The sequence below is a fragment of the Xenopus laevis genome, chromosome 5L, assembly GCF_017654675.1.
Source record: "Xenopus laevis strain J_2021 chromosome 5L, Xenopus_laevis_v10.1, whole genome shotgun sequence".
In the NCBI taxonomy this organism is placed as follows: domain Eukaryota; kingdom Metazoa; phylum Chordata; class Amphibia; order Anura; family Pipidae; genus Xenopus; species Xenopus laevis.
Genome location: NC_054379.1, coordinates 63,427,041 through 63,441,814, shown reverse-complemented (window position 1 = coordinate 63,441,814; position 14,774 = coordinate 63,427,041). Strand labels below are relative to the sequence as shown.

Genomic DNA, 14,774 nt, shown 5'->3' with positions numbered 1-14,774 from the left:
TTATTCCCTTAAAGGAGAAGGAAAGGTTGAAACTAAGTGAGCCTTATCAGAAAGGTCCATCTTAATTCACCAGTAAACCCCCAAAGTAGTGCTGCTCTGAGTCCTCTGTCAAAAGAAACACTGCATTTCTTTCCTTCTATTGTGTTCACATGGGCTTCTGTATCAAATTCCTGCCTTCAGCTTAAACCCCATTGCCCTGGGCAAGAGCATGCTCAGTTTGCTCCTCTTCCCCCCCCCCCCTTCCCTGCTGTAATCTGAGCCCAGAGCAGAGAGAGACTCAGGCAGTGATGTCACACCAAGTTAATACTGCAGCTCTTATCCTAAACAAACAGAGAGCTTCTAGAGCTTTTTACTCAGGTATGGTAAAACATTCTACAGAATAAATATAGCATTCTAGCTTGCACTATTGCAGCTAATCTATTGGCAATAAAATGCCTCCGTAGCTTTCCTTCTCCTTTAAGGAGTAAATGTAGAAGCTCTAAGAATCATCCTATGTGGCTTCATACTGAAGTAAAGACGTTAATAGGAAAGGAGATATGGCATTTAAAAACTACAAATCTGTTGGGACAGAAGCTGCATTTAATGAATATAAACACTGTAATAAATGTTGTAAATCAGCAATCTGAAAGGCAAAGAAAGGAAAAAAAGATGCAGGTTGAGAGTGTTGCTCCATTAAATAATGGTACCAGTATAGTTGTAACAGATACAGAAAAGGCAAATGTGCTAAATCAGTTCTTTTATTCAGTGTATACAATAGAGGAGTCTGAGTTCCCAGGCTCACTTTATAGCTGCCCTAATGGCTCAGCTCAATCTAGTCAGTAGCTAACTCAGGATATTATTCATACAGCTTTAAAAAAAAATTAATGAAAACAAGGCTCCAGGGCCTGATGGCATACACCCCCGGGTTCTAAGAGAGTTTAGATCAGTTTTAGACCAGCCCCTCTTCTGATTTTCTCAGATTCACTTTCATCTGGTATGGTGTCTATGGATTGGAGAAAAGCTGATGTTATTCCAATATTAAAAAAGGGATTACAATCTCAGCCTGGCAATTATAGGCCAGTAAATTTGACATCTGTGGTGGGCAAATTATTTGAAGGCTTGTTAAGGGATCATATTCAAAATTTTGTCCTAGTCAATGGCATTATGAGCAGCAATCAGCATGGCTTTATGAAGGATAGGTCATGTCAGACATATTTGATTGCTTTTTATGATGAGGTAAGTAAGATGCAGTGGGGGGGCAGTAGATGTGACCTATTTGGATTTTGCCAAAGCATTTGATACTGTGCCCCACAAACGACTGCTTTCTAAACTAAGGTCTGTTGGGATTAATGAAGTCGTTTGCACGTGGATAAGAAACAAGCTACAGGATTGGGTACAGAGGGTGGTTGTTAATAGTACATTCTCTACTTGGAGTAAGGTTCTTAGTGGGGTCCCTCAGGGCTTGGTATTGGGTCCAATTTTATTTAACTTGTTCATTAATGACTTAGGGGAGGGTATTGTAAGTAATGTATCAGAGTTTGCAGATGACACAAAACTATGTAGCCCAATTAATTCTATCCAGGATGTGGCATCCTTGCAACATGATCTTGATAAACTGGCAATCTGGGTAGCTAAGTGGCAAATGAGATTCAATGTTGATAAATGTAAAGTCATGCACCTGGCATGTTAGAATATCCAAGCCACTTATACCCTTAATGGGACTGGACTCGGCAAATCCATTATGGAAAAGGACTTTGGAGTCCTTTTAGATGATAAACTTGGCTGTAGCAAGCAATGCCAGTCAGCAGCATCAAGGGCAAATAAGGTCTTGAGCTGTATTAAAAGGGGCATAGAGTCACGGGAGGAGGGGGTCATTCTTCCACTGTATAGAGCACTTGTAAGGCCCCATCTAGAATATGCCATACAGTTTTGTCTCCATCTCTCAAACTGCACATTATTGTATTAGAGAAGGTCCAGAGAAGGAAAACTAAGCTGGTAAAAGGTATGGAAAATCTTAGCTATGAAGAAAGACTGGCCAAATTGGGGATGTTCAAGCTGGCGAAGGGGTGTTTAAGCGATGATATGATATGTATAAATATATAATTGGATCATATAATAATCTCTCTAATGCTTTATTTACGGGTAGGTCTTTCCAGCTGACACAAGGTCACCCATTCCAATTAGAAGAAAAGGGTTTCTGCCTAAATATTCGGAAGGGATTTTTTATAGTGAGAGCTGTGAAGATGTGGAATTCTCTCCCTGAATCAGTTGTACAGGCTGATACATTAGATAGCTTTAAGAAGGGGCTGGATGGCTTTTTAGCAAGTGAGGGAATTCAGGGTTATAGAATATAGCTCATAGTACAAGTTGATCCAGGGACTAGTCAGATTGCCATTTTGGACTCAGGAAGGAATTTTCCCCCTCTAAGGCAAATTAGAGAGGATTCAGATGGTTTTTTTTTGCCTTCCTCTGGATCAACTGGCAGTTAGGCAGGTTAAAAAAAAAAAGTTATAAGGTTGAACTTGATGGACATGTGTCTTTTTTCAACCTAATTTACTATGTTACTATGTTTTAACAAGAAATTATCAATATCACCACCCCATCTCTGTGGTGCTCGCTGGCAGGAACCCCTGGACCGGTGCAGTTTTCTACTGATAGGAGCACCAGTCCAGGGTGTGAGGTAAGTATATATAATCACTTGGGGGTGCTTAACTTTTGGCACCCTAAATTAAATATGCCTTTCCTACTCTTTTAAGTTGGTAATAAGACTGTAAAAGGATTGATTTATTAACCTGATACCATCTCCTGTCCCAAATACATTGTAATATGGCTAGTTGTAAAATTGCATATTCCTTTATTTTAACCTGAAAGGTCCAAAATAAATATAAAAGTTTAGGTAAGATAATCAAGAGTACTGATGCTTTCTGTCCCATCCATGAAATTGGTAGTTTAGCCCACTCCAACAGTTTATTCTGTAGAAACCTGAACATAGGGGGAAAATTAGCATTGTATAAGATTGTTGATTCTTACTTTAAATGTGCCACTGAGTGGTGTTTCCACTGAAAGTGAAAGCTAAGTTGTAATAATTTAAATTGACCAGAGTGTAAATTAAAGGGGCGGTTCACCTTTAAGTTAACTTTTAGTATGTTATAGAATGGTTAATTCTAAGCAACTTTTAAATTGGCCTTGATTATTTCTTTTTTTATATAGTTTGTCAATTATTTTTTAATCATTCTTCTGTCTCTTTCCAGTTTTTAAAAGGGGATCACTGACCCCATCTAAAAACAAATTCTGTGTAAGTTTACAACATGTTGCTCACTGATCCACTGCTTGGGGATCACTGTTATAGACCGATAAAGGGGGAACTATTTTCTCACTGCTTTATTTACCATTAGGTCTTTCCAGCTGATGCAAGGTCAACCATTACGATTAGAAGAAACGAGATTTCGCCAAAATATTTGGAATTTTTTTTTTACAGTGAGAGCTGTGAAGATGTGGAATTCTCTCAGTAGTATAGGCTGATACATTAGATAGCTTTAAGAAGGGGTCGGATGGCTTTTTAGCAAGGGAGGGAATACTGCGCTATGGAAGATAGCTCATATTATAAGTTGATCCAGGGACTGGGTCCGATCATCTTGGAGTCAGGATGGAATTTTTCCCCCTCTGGGGCAAATTGAAGAGGCTTCAAATGGGTTTTTGTTGCCTTCCTCTGGATAAACTAGCAGTTAGGCAGGTTATATATACACTTATAGGTTGAACTTGATGGACATGTTTCTTTTTTCAACGTAACTTATGTTACTATGTTAAGGTATTTAGGGGCTGCCACCATGCATGATGCTGTGAAGCATGAATGATCCACTGTAGGATTAAAAACCAAGTTAAAGTCCCCCAAAACAAGCACAATCACTTGCAAAATATAATTGTAACAAAAAAAATACTTCAGCATAGAAGCACCAGAAGAGGGAGAAAGGTAACTAATGAACCTGTAATAGAACCAGTCAAATGTAGATAACGGCTTTTCCAAAATAGAGGACTCCAAATGGAACTGCGCATGGTTTTGGAATGCAATCACTACTCTTCTAGTTTTAGAGCTATAAGAGGTTGTATACATTTGTGAGGGGGGCAGACTGCGGGACCTGCTATAGTGTAATTCCCCTGAATACTGCTGATCACCGTAAGTAATCTAGCAGTGGGTGGAGTGAGGTATTTCTGACTAGGGCTGGGTGGGGAGGAGAGGGTGACTTGCAGCCATGTGGCTAAGCCAGGCCAGGGGGGGTGCCTAGCTCCTTTTCAAATTATTTTTATTGAGTTTGCAATAAGAAAAATAAAATTGACATGCCTACTTGACATTCACATACATATGTCTATGCAAATTCATGTAAATGCTGTTTAAAAAGAATCTACATAAGAACAATAAGCAATAAAACAAGAAAATGTTAAAACAAATACAAATAGACCTGTTCTTCTCCCTTAATTCAAGCTTAACAAAATAAATTTAAAGATTCAATTAAAAAAAATAATTAATGAATAAATCGGCAAGTTATATGAATGGTTTAGTTTTTCTTAAATATAACTACATTTTCAGTCACCTTTCCCCATTAGTTTATGGATAAATCTCTTTTTGTTATCCTCTAGAGTTACAATATAAAAAGACCATCTACGCTCAATCGTACTCCTTTGAGATAATGCATCCACTCTATATCTAATGACTTCTTGAATACAAAAATAATGTAATTATGAAAATACATCTTTCATCTTTCAAGGTCGACGACTTATCTCTAATCCAACACATAAATATAGATTTTCGGGTAGCTGCCATAACTAACCAGCAAAAATTAAAAATTTCAACTGGAAAATTAGTTGAAGGGATATTATTTACCAATAGTAAATAGTCCTTCATATCTAATAAAGCAAAATGTGGATTCAATATATCAAAATTAATTGACCTTTTAATAAAACAGGTGACACACTCCCAAAGCTTTTTAATAAATGGACATGACCAAATATGGTGAAAAAATTTGTAATTTTGCTCTTCACACTTATGACAAAATTAAATCTTTTGAGAATCAGTAGAGTTGTGGAATAATAATCCATAACCAAGGTGGATAAACCTATAATGCTGGTCTCTCCATCCCTCAGAATTTACATTTTTAAAAGAAGACAATTTTTCTCTCGATTTTAATTAGTGGATCAACATCATTGGAAAGTGTGTTAAGTAAATGCCATGATATCAAAGGAATACTATTAAGTTTATGGTCTTCAGATAGTTGCACTATTGATTCATAAACGCTATCCTTCTTTAATTGCGACATTGTTTTGCTACCAATCAATAAAAACCCTTGTCTAATCTGTGAATAGCTTAGTCTCTCCTTTTCTGAAAGATTATATAACTCTTTAACTACTTACCAGGAAAGAGGATTACCTGAATCAGGATCTACAATATGCAATTTGGGATATACATACCAAATTTTCTCCACTCTGATTTCTTGTGCCTATCCTGAAAGAGGTGAGAGCGTTCAAGCCATTGTGCATCTTCCTGCCCGTATTCAGTGGCAAGTATAAAATAATGGCAAAACACTAATCTTATCATAAAAATATTAATTTCTGGAAGTGTATTCCAAGTTTTAAGTATTTCAGGCCAGCTTGGGTTAGGCAAGTAGTAATGGGTCTCTGCGTTTCTGGAATGTCTTTGGTGATGCTGTGATTGCAGATTCTATAAATGCCTTTTGCTTGTAGGAATTCTTGAACAATCCTAATATTCAGGGCTATTGTGATATTAAAGGGGTGGTTCACTTCTAAGTTAATGTTAAGTATGTTATAGAATGTATAATTCTAAGCAACTTTTGAATCAGTATTAATTTTTTCTGTTTTATAGATTTTGAATCTTGCCTTCTTCTTACTCTTTCCAGCTTTCACATGGGGATCACTTACCCCATGTAAAAAAACAACTTCTCTGTAAGGCTACAATTTTATTGTTATTGCATATTTTTTATTACTCCTTGAAAAAAGACACATCCATCAATTTCTAACTTAAATCTGCATCTAGAACCTGCCTAACTGCTAGTTCTAGTCTCTTATTCAAATCATTGTGTGGTTGCTAGGGTAATTTGGACCCTAGCAACCAGATTGCTGAAGTTGCAAACTGGAGAGCTGCTGAATAAAAACCTAAATAACTCAAAAACCACAAATAATAAAAAATTAAAACCAATTACAAATTGTCTCAGAATACCACTCTCTACATCATGGGTCCCCAACCGCAAGGCTGCGGACTAGTGCTGGGCCACTTCTGGTCCCAGCTGCACTAATGCAATCCAATGCGCGTCTGAGCAGCATCTTACCCCGCAGCACCATGGAATAGATGTTCAGATGCGGCTGGTGCCTCCTGTCACTAATAGCACGGGGAGTGAGAAGCAGCACGGTAGTGCCAGGCAGGGTCGGACTGGGGGGCTTGGGCCACCCAGGTTGGGGACCACTGCTGTACATCATACTAAAAGCTTAAGTTAAAGGTGAACAACACTTTTAAGATGTACAGCTAATATACTCTCATATATAACCAACACTCGCATAAACAATGGCTTGAGTTGATAGCCGAAACTTTGAAATTAATCACAACTGTTTTTGCATCTTAGGAAGTCCTGTGAGTGCGGTTCTGTTGATAGGTTTAATATATATATATATATATATATATATATATATATATATATATATATATATATATATATATATATGTGGATATATTTCTCTTACGTCTCCGGGGGACACAGGAGACCCATGGGGTAAAGCTCCATCCTCCAGGAGGCAGGACACTTGATTGACAGCTGAAAGAGGGCGTGCCTAGGCTACTCCAGCTTTACCCCTAGCACTTCCTCTTTCGCATCAGTTGTAATGCGTTGAAGGGGGAAAATATATATAATATAGAGCTGCGACCTGATCATCAATTGATACATTTACCAAATTTTACCACTTAGATACGTTTGCAGCGGAAGCGGCCTTTGGTCGTAAACTACAGTGTGCCCCCCCGGAGACATAAGAGAAAATAAGATTTATGTTCTTACCGTTAAATCCGTTTCTCTTAGTAGACAGGGGGACACAGGACTGCCCACCCGGTTCATGCATAGTTTACTTTCAATGACATTCCTGTTCTGTGTTTTTTCCTTGTGTCCTGACTTTGGTACCAACTGATGCGAAAGAGGAAGTGCTAGGGGTAAAGCTGGAGTAGCCTAGGCACTCCCCCTTTCAGCTGTCAATCAAGTGTCCTGCCTCCTGGAGGATGGAGCTTTAAAACCCCATGGGTCTCCTGTGTCCCCCTGTCGACTAAAGCTGGCCATAGACACAAAGATCCGATCGTACGAATCGTGGATTCGTACGATTTTCGGACCGTGTGTGGAGAGTCCCGACATTTTTCGTCCGTCGGAGATCGGTCGTTTGGTCGATCGGACAGGTTAGAAAATTTCTGTCGCCTGCCGATAATATCTCTGCGTGTATTGCCGATCGTACGATTTTCAGAGGGAGACTGTCACTAGTGTTATCAGACATAAGTATCGTACGATTGCTGTCAGGGGCAGAACATTGGGTGATCTGTTCTTATTTGATCGGAATGGTAAAGACTTTGATCTGAATGGTTAGTGGAGGGTCGGGAGATGGGAAAGTCCAATCGTATGTTGATTCGTACGATCGGATCTTTGCGTCTATGGCCAGCTTAAGAGAAACGGATTTAACGGTAAGAACATAAATCCTATTTATATATATATATATATATATATATATATATATATATATATATAATTCAGCAGAAGGACCCGTACTCCATGTTTAGTGAATTAATCGTGTTTATTGTTAATGCATATCCCACATTAGGGCCTTTCGCAAGGACAATTTGCAAATGAATAAGTGCATACTTAAATACTGAAATTCCCATCAGAATATATAAACATAGATGCAGTATTTACTTCTCACAACACAGTGTCACCGTTGTGCAAGTGAATAATGTGTTCTACTTGGTGAAACAAAAGTGTCCATTCAGAAAAAGTCCAAGCATATAAACCTGTCATACAATTGGGACAAAATATCATCTTTATAATATTTATAATCCAGCACTACCACACCTCCTCCTTTATCCGCTTTTCTGACTATAATGTCTTTTGACAGTATTGCGTTTAAGTGTTTTCAGTATACCAATAGCTTTACTGAGTATATAGATATGTCTTGTATGTGTGTATATGTGCTTTTTGGTTTGTTTAGTCTATACCTCCATTTATACAGTCGTGGGGTTTTCCACCAAAAAAAGACTTCTATCTATCTGTCTATATGTACAGTATATGGTTATATATGATTATATGTATATATCTGGATATATAGTAACAACAACCCAGGGTCAGAGAAGACAATTCTGACTTCAGGTGCAAGTCCCGGCATCACTGTTTGCGTTATTATGCTCGAGGGAACCAGAAAGCAATTGTCTCTCTTTCTCTCTCTCTCTCTCTCTCTCTCTCTCTCTCTCTCTCTCTCTCTCTCTCTCTCTCTCCTCTCTCTCTTCTCTGTCTCTCTCTTCATGAAACATATCTATCTAGATGATTTTTTTGTAAATTAAATTACCATACAGCTGAAGTCTTTAATAACGACACCGCAAATTCACCGCTCTGGACAAGCAGTGACATAATGAGCAATGAAGAAGTGACCACTCCAGCAAGGCCTGTTACAACGGAGGATCTTTTTGCTCGAATCCACAAGTATGATTGCCTCTCTCTTATTTCTCATACACCTGATGATATATTTTTATATCTTGTTATGATAGCATCTGCTGCCTGTTTATTAAAATGAAAACATGAGCTCATTCAGTAGGATTATGTAGAAATGCTACATAACTTCCAAAAATAGAATTATTTTTATTTATTTTTTGCACTAACATACCTGATTCCACATATTTTGAAACAATGATTATCTCACTACAGTTTCCCACCTCCTTAGGCTCACAGTGTAATACAACTCCTCCTTCACCATGTTTCCCGTAGTGGGTGCCTCACAGGTTCAACACAACTTCAGTGCATTACTTCACCCTGGCACAAAATGATATATTCCATAATATAGACACATGTATCAAAAACACATTTTATATCGGAAAATACAACTGACAAATGTGTCTCTACCAAACTTGCCTCACTACAGTACCAAAGGGCCACTATAGAAATTTGCATTATTTAGATTTCAAGGCCAAACATCCCACAAAATCAGTAGGTTTCCCTAGAAAACCATACATTTTGTAAATAACAAATATCCTAAATATGAATGCCAGGGTTTTTGTTGAACAGTTTGATGCCCCATGTGCATAGTTTCCCTAAAATTAAAACCGTATATATGAAAATTTCTGTCATTTCAGCTACTGCAAAATCAGCACATTTATGGAATTTTATGTTGGGTAAAGCCACAAAAAGCCATATATTTTTGGAAAGTAGACATTCACAAATTAAAATTGAGTAAATGTAAATTTGTACTCTACAAATTAACAACTGCAAACCTTTCCTGAATTTGGCAGTTTAATAACATTTCTTAATGTTTTTGCAGCATCTAGCTAAATATGAATGCCAGGGATCATCTGAACAATGTGCATAGGTTTACGGATTTATATGACAAAAATATGCCTTGTGCATATTAATGTTTTGGCTTATATTTGGAATGCTTCAAAATTCCACTGCCTGTTTTGTGTGTGGTAAAGGTTGCAAACATTTTGCAGACCCCGGAAAACCATTCTCTAAACTATCAAACTGTAAGGCTTTGCTAAATGTAGCATTTTTGATGAAATGTCAAAGTATCGACTCCGAACTTTTGTTTTACAGAATGTTATCTCCTACAAATGCCTATGTACCAAGATCAAACATCCTAAAAATGAAAGCTGTGCTTCTGCTCTACTGAGCAGTTTGATGCCCAATATACATAGATTTACCAAAGTATGTGGCATGGATGGACCAAAAAATGTTTTATGCTTAGTAGTCTGGCTGCTGCAAAATAAGCACCCTGCATGCATTTTATGTTTCATAAGAGACCCTAAAAGTATGCAGATCCCTTGAAAACCATATATTTTTAAAACGAACACATTGTGACAAATCCGTCATGGGTACATGGCAGAAGGGAGCAGTTTTTATGACAGTTCTAAAAATCTCCTAAACATATTGCAATTTGTCACATTTATCTTGCACAATTTCTTATATACAAAGATAAAACATCCTAAATGCAAACTCCAAGGGTCTGCTGAACAGTTTGATGCCTAATATGCATACAGTTATCAAAGTATGTGGTCCTACACTAAAAATTGTGTAGATTAATTTTCTTGGCTGCTGGTTCACCTACTGTGAGCAAAATGTTTTTTATGTTGTAAGACTCTCTAACAGTACGAAGACTCCTGAAAACCTTATATTTGTGGAAATACACGTTCTAACAGATACAAAATGAGTAAAAACTAGGGACGAGTGAAATATTTTGTAGCAAAAAAATGTCCATAGACTATAAGTATAGTAAAAAATGTCTCTCAGTTTGAAAAATGTGCGAAAAAAACCCATTGACGTCAATGTGTTTGGTGATTTTTTTTGCAGTTTAAAGGAGTTTTCATCTTTAAATTATTTTTTAGTATGATGTAGAGAGTGATATTCTGAGACAGTTTGCAGTTGGTTTTCATTTTCTGTTATTTGTGGTTTTTGAGCTTTTATTTAGCAACTCTCTAGACTGAATTTCCACATACTGGTTGCTAGGGTCCAAAAATTACTCTAGCAACCATCCATTTAAAACTGCAATATGAATAGGAGAGGGCCTAACTAGGAAATTAAGTACTACGAAGTAGTGATAATAGTACATTTGTAGCCATAGAGAACATCTGTTTTTAGATGGGGTCACTAACCACCATTTTGAAAGCTTGAGTCAGAAGAAGAAGGCAAATCATTCAAAAACTATAAAATGTATTCTCTTAACATGCTTAATGTTACCTTAAAGGTGAATTGCTCCTTTAACGTATTTTCAACAAAGTGAAACGAATCATATTCACCAATCACTAATAAAAACCTCTTTCTACTCCAATCTACCAAACTTCATACATACTAATACGTTACAGTTGCTGTGTTTTAAAATGGTGTTTCTTTTCATGAAACCTACATAGATATTGTAGAAAAGTGAATGTGTATTTGCAATTATTATAGTTATTACAATAAAAATATAAAATAGGTCTTTTGCTGTCACTATTATAATTTTTATGTAACTGGTCACTTATTGTCTTTATTATTCTTTATTGCAGATCCAAAAGAAAAGTTCTTGGGCGAAAAGATTCTGATGATGATTCTTACAGAAATCTCTCCTCGTCTCCTCCAGTCACCCCAACTGGTAATACACATCTAAGTTCTTTCAAGCAGACAGGATCAATCCAAAGAAGTGTCAGAAAAACTATGACAAGCAGTGACAGTTTCAAAGCACTGCTGTTAAAAAAAGGAAGCAGGTCTGAAACTGGCTTTCGCATGTCTGCTGCGGAAATGCTGAAACATACTGATCCAAGGTTTCAGAGATCAAGATCAGATTCATCTCTTGAGTTTCCAGAAAGCCCCACATTTCCATCACCAAACAAGAACAGGAAGGTACAAGAGGAATGGGCTAAGAATGAAGGCCTGATGCCTAGAAATATGTCTGTCTCTGGAATCCGGTACAGCCGCGCCAGGACTCCTCCTTCTGCAGCAAGTAGCAAATACAATGTCCGTAGTCGTCTCCAGAGTAGCCCAATGACTGTTATATGTGAAGGAGAAGGAGAGGGTGTAGAAACTGTGGAAAACAGTTTTTCAAAGGGTCCTCCTTTGTTGAACACAGAGAGTCTGGACATGTGTTACAACACTGACTCAGAAATAAATAAAAAAGATGATGAACAGGTAACCAACAACATAGTGCACATAAACTTAAACATACTGTTAGAAAAGAGCATAGAGGATGATAGTGGCTGCATAGAAGAAATCATTTAATACTAAATGTCTCATTCTGTCTTATTGAGATACTGTATATAAACTAACAAAAGCACTGAGAATGCCATATCACTTGAAAAAAGTAATGTTGGGCATTACTTGGCACTTATCTGAAATTATATATGTGTCAGCATTACCTTCTAGGTAGAATTTGGCTAGGCTTGGTTTGGTATGCAGCACTTGCACAATAGAAAGTGTGAAAGTCAAAGCAGATATTCACCAGTGTGTTGTTAGAAAATGGAAAATGGATGTAAGATGTAGCATTTAAATTATGGAAAATACAGTAGAGGGTTGCAAATGTTTTCTAATTTTAGCTTTATAAATCTTGAGCAAAAATATAATGAGCACAACATTTTCTATAGATCTATTTATTCATAGCAACTGATCATATTTGCTTTTAAAATAGCAGTCCAGTACATGTCTGCTGATTTCTATCGACTAATATAACTGTAACAAATTTTGTGCCAGCTGTTGTAAATTAGATGTCCTAAATGATATAGTCAGGCTTTGGACATATTGCACATATAACAAGTCTTAATTCCACCCAGAGCTTTGTGCACTGGTTGCAGTTTTAATGGTAGGTAATGGGTTTGTCAGAGTAACACAATCATGTGTGCTAGATCCTAATTTTTCTGGTACTTTATTTTTTTTTTCTTAGCTTTGCAATGAGTCTTTTCTTGTCTATTTTCAGCTGCTGTGCAGCTGTTAAGCCCAGGGTTTTAAATAAAGTCTTGAAGCAAAAATGCAGAATGTCTCTCATCTGCCATTTCTGAGTGCTCAAGACCAGTCAAAGCATTGCAATGTATAAGGTTGTATCAAAAGTGCCTTCAATAGGCACTAATATCGAAGTACTTCAGTAGTAATTCAGTTTTGCAGTACTTCATATTGCTTTGTAGTTTTGAAGGTTTTTTTTTTTGAATGCTGTTGGATACAGGTTTCTATATCTTGCACTACACCTTGTCTGTGTAACCTTTACATTGTGATGTTTGACATTCAGCTCGCTTGACCACAAAAGCATGTGTTTACTAATTGCCATACAAAATTCTGAAAAGAAATGCAAAATTTGAGAATACCAAAGAAAACCTTTTTTTGTCTTTTTTCTCAAGCAATATTAAAATTGTATTTAGTTGATAAAAAGGAACACATTAAAGTCCATGTCTTCCCTTTTACTAACTAAATACATAATTTGATGTACTGTAGTTTTTATAATATATGTATATATTGACGTTACAAAGCTCACTTTTTTACTTGCATTCAAAGTTTGTACATTTTTACTCTTTTTAGATTCAACCCATTTTAACTCATTCATTGTTGGAGATTCTGATGGGAAACAATGTGCATTGCAGGCCTGTCTTGCATTAAATGAGTTAATTTATTTTAGTACATTTGTGCACTGTGACTGTGACTCAATCCTTTGTATTACTGGACACATTCAGGGGCCTTTATTTTATTAGAACTATAATAATTTTGTGACTATGCTTCAAATAAAGCAAGGCTGAAACCCATACTGGTTGTTGTGCGTTTGTGGTCTTTATAATATAATAGGATGTACTGTAGATACAAAGCATACCACTGGGGTGATAAACTGTTCAACATAAAAATGTCTAGGTATAACTGCTCACTGTATACCATAGAGGAGCCAATTATTATTCATGCCATGGCTTCCAGCTTGAGCCTTGAAAGAAAACTTGCTTGAGAAACATGTCACTTAGACATCACACCACTATTCGAGGGCCATGTGTAAGGATCCCTGGTGGTCCAGCGGTGTATTGTGGATGCCTGCTGTGCCGTGTGCATGGACACCCACAGTCGTCTTGTGCGTTCCCATTTTCACACGCTCTGGCGCTACACAATAATGGCTTTGTAATGACGTCATTGTGCAAGGCGTGAAATTTGAAAATTTAAAGGGCCCGTGGCCCTGCCCCAGCCTCTTTAGAAGCTTTAATGCATCTGGCCATCCAGATTCATAGGAGACACAGGGAGAGGCATCAGGAGAAAGTCACTACTGCTGCGCCCCATAGTTTCTCTGAGGGCTCTGATTCCGTGGCTAAAACATTGGTTCTTAATCAAGTTGAAGAACCAATAGAGTTAGACTCCACTCGGTTAACCCCTGAGGAGAGGGCTCGTAGGTGCTCCAATGATCTGTGTTAATATTGTAGGTCTAAAGGTCATTTCTGCAGTTCCTGTCTTAAGAAGCAGGGAAACTTTAATTGTATCTCTAATATCAGAATTACCCTTCCAATTCTTTTGAGTTGGGAGAGTGGGAGCATTGAAGTTTCAGCCTTTTTAGACTGTAGCCACTTATTCTGAACAAATTTCTTTTCATGTTATTGCCTTTCCTGGGTCCCCAGTAGTCTCAGGTCTCCCATGGTTACAGACCCACTATCCTACTATTGATTGGGTTACTGGTGAAATTCTTCAGCTGTTACTTCTCTTGAAGGTCTACCTATCAGTTATTCTGCTAACACTGATTATTTTTCTAGGAAGGAAGCTGAGACCCTTCCTTCACATAGGCACTAATTATTATTATTATTATTATTAACATGTATTTATATAGCGCCAACATATTGCGTAGCACTGTAAAGTAAATGGGATTACTATGACTGTGTTATTGATTTGGTTCCAGGGTCTCACCCTCCCAGGGGCAGAACTTATCCTCTCTCACTCCCTGAAACTTAGGCCATGGAGGAGTACATTAAAGAGAAAGAGGCTTTATAAGACCCTATACTTCCTCAACTGTTTTTGCAGGATTCTTTTTTGTTACTAAGAACATGGTCTTCAGCCATGTATAGATTATAGAGGCTTAAA

The 14,774-nt window shown here is 37.3% G+C and overlaps 1 protein-coding gene across 4 annotated transcripts in view; it reads left to right on the top strand.

The window, feature by feature from the left end:
* LOC108716149 (NHS-like protein 1) overlaps positions 1-13,471 on the top strand; it is a 138,852-nt gene extending 125,381 nt beyond the window's left edge. For 3 of the 4 annotated variants that reach the window (XM_041562834.1, XM_041562833.1, XM_041562835.1), the window contains 2 exons: positions 8,582-8,708; positions 11,258-13,471. In XM_041562834.1, coding sequence (XP_041418768.1) covers positions 8,582-8,708; positions 11,258-11,966 — 836 coding nt within the window. In that variant the 3' untranslated portion in view covers positions 11,967-13,471. The remainder of the gene's footprint in view (positions 1-8,581; positions 8,709-11,257) is intronic. The other variant, XM_041562836.1, reaches the window with a different exon arrangement.
* Positions 13,472-14,774: the final 1,303 nt, after the last annotated feature.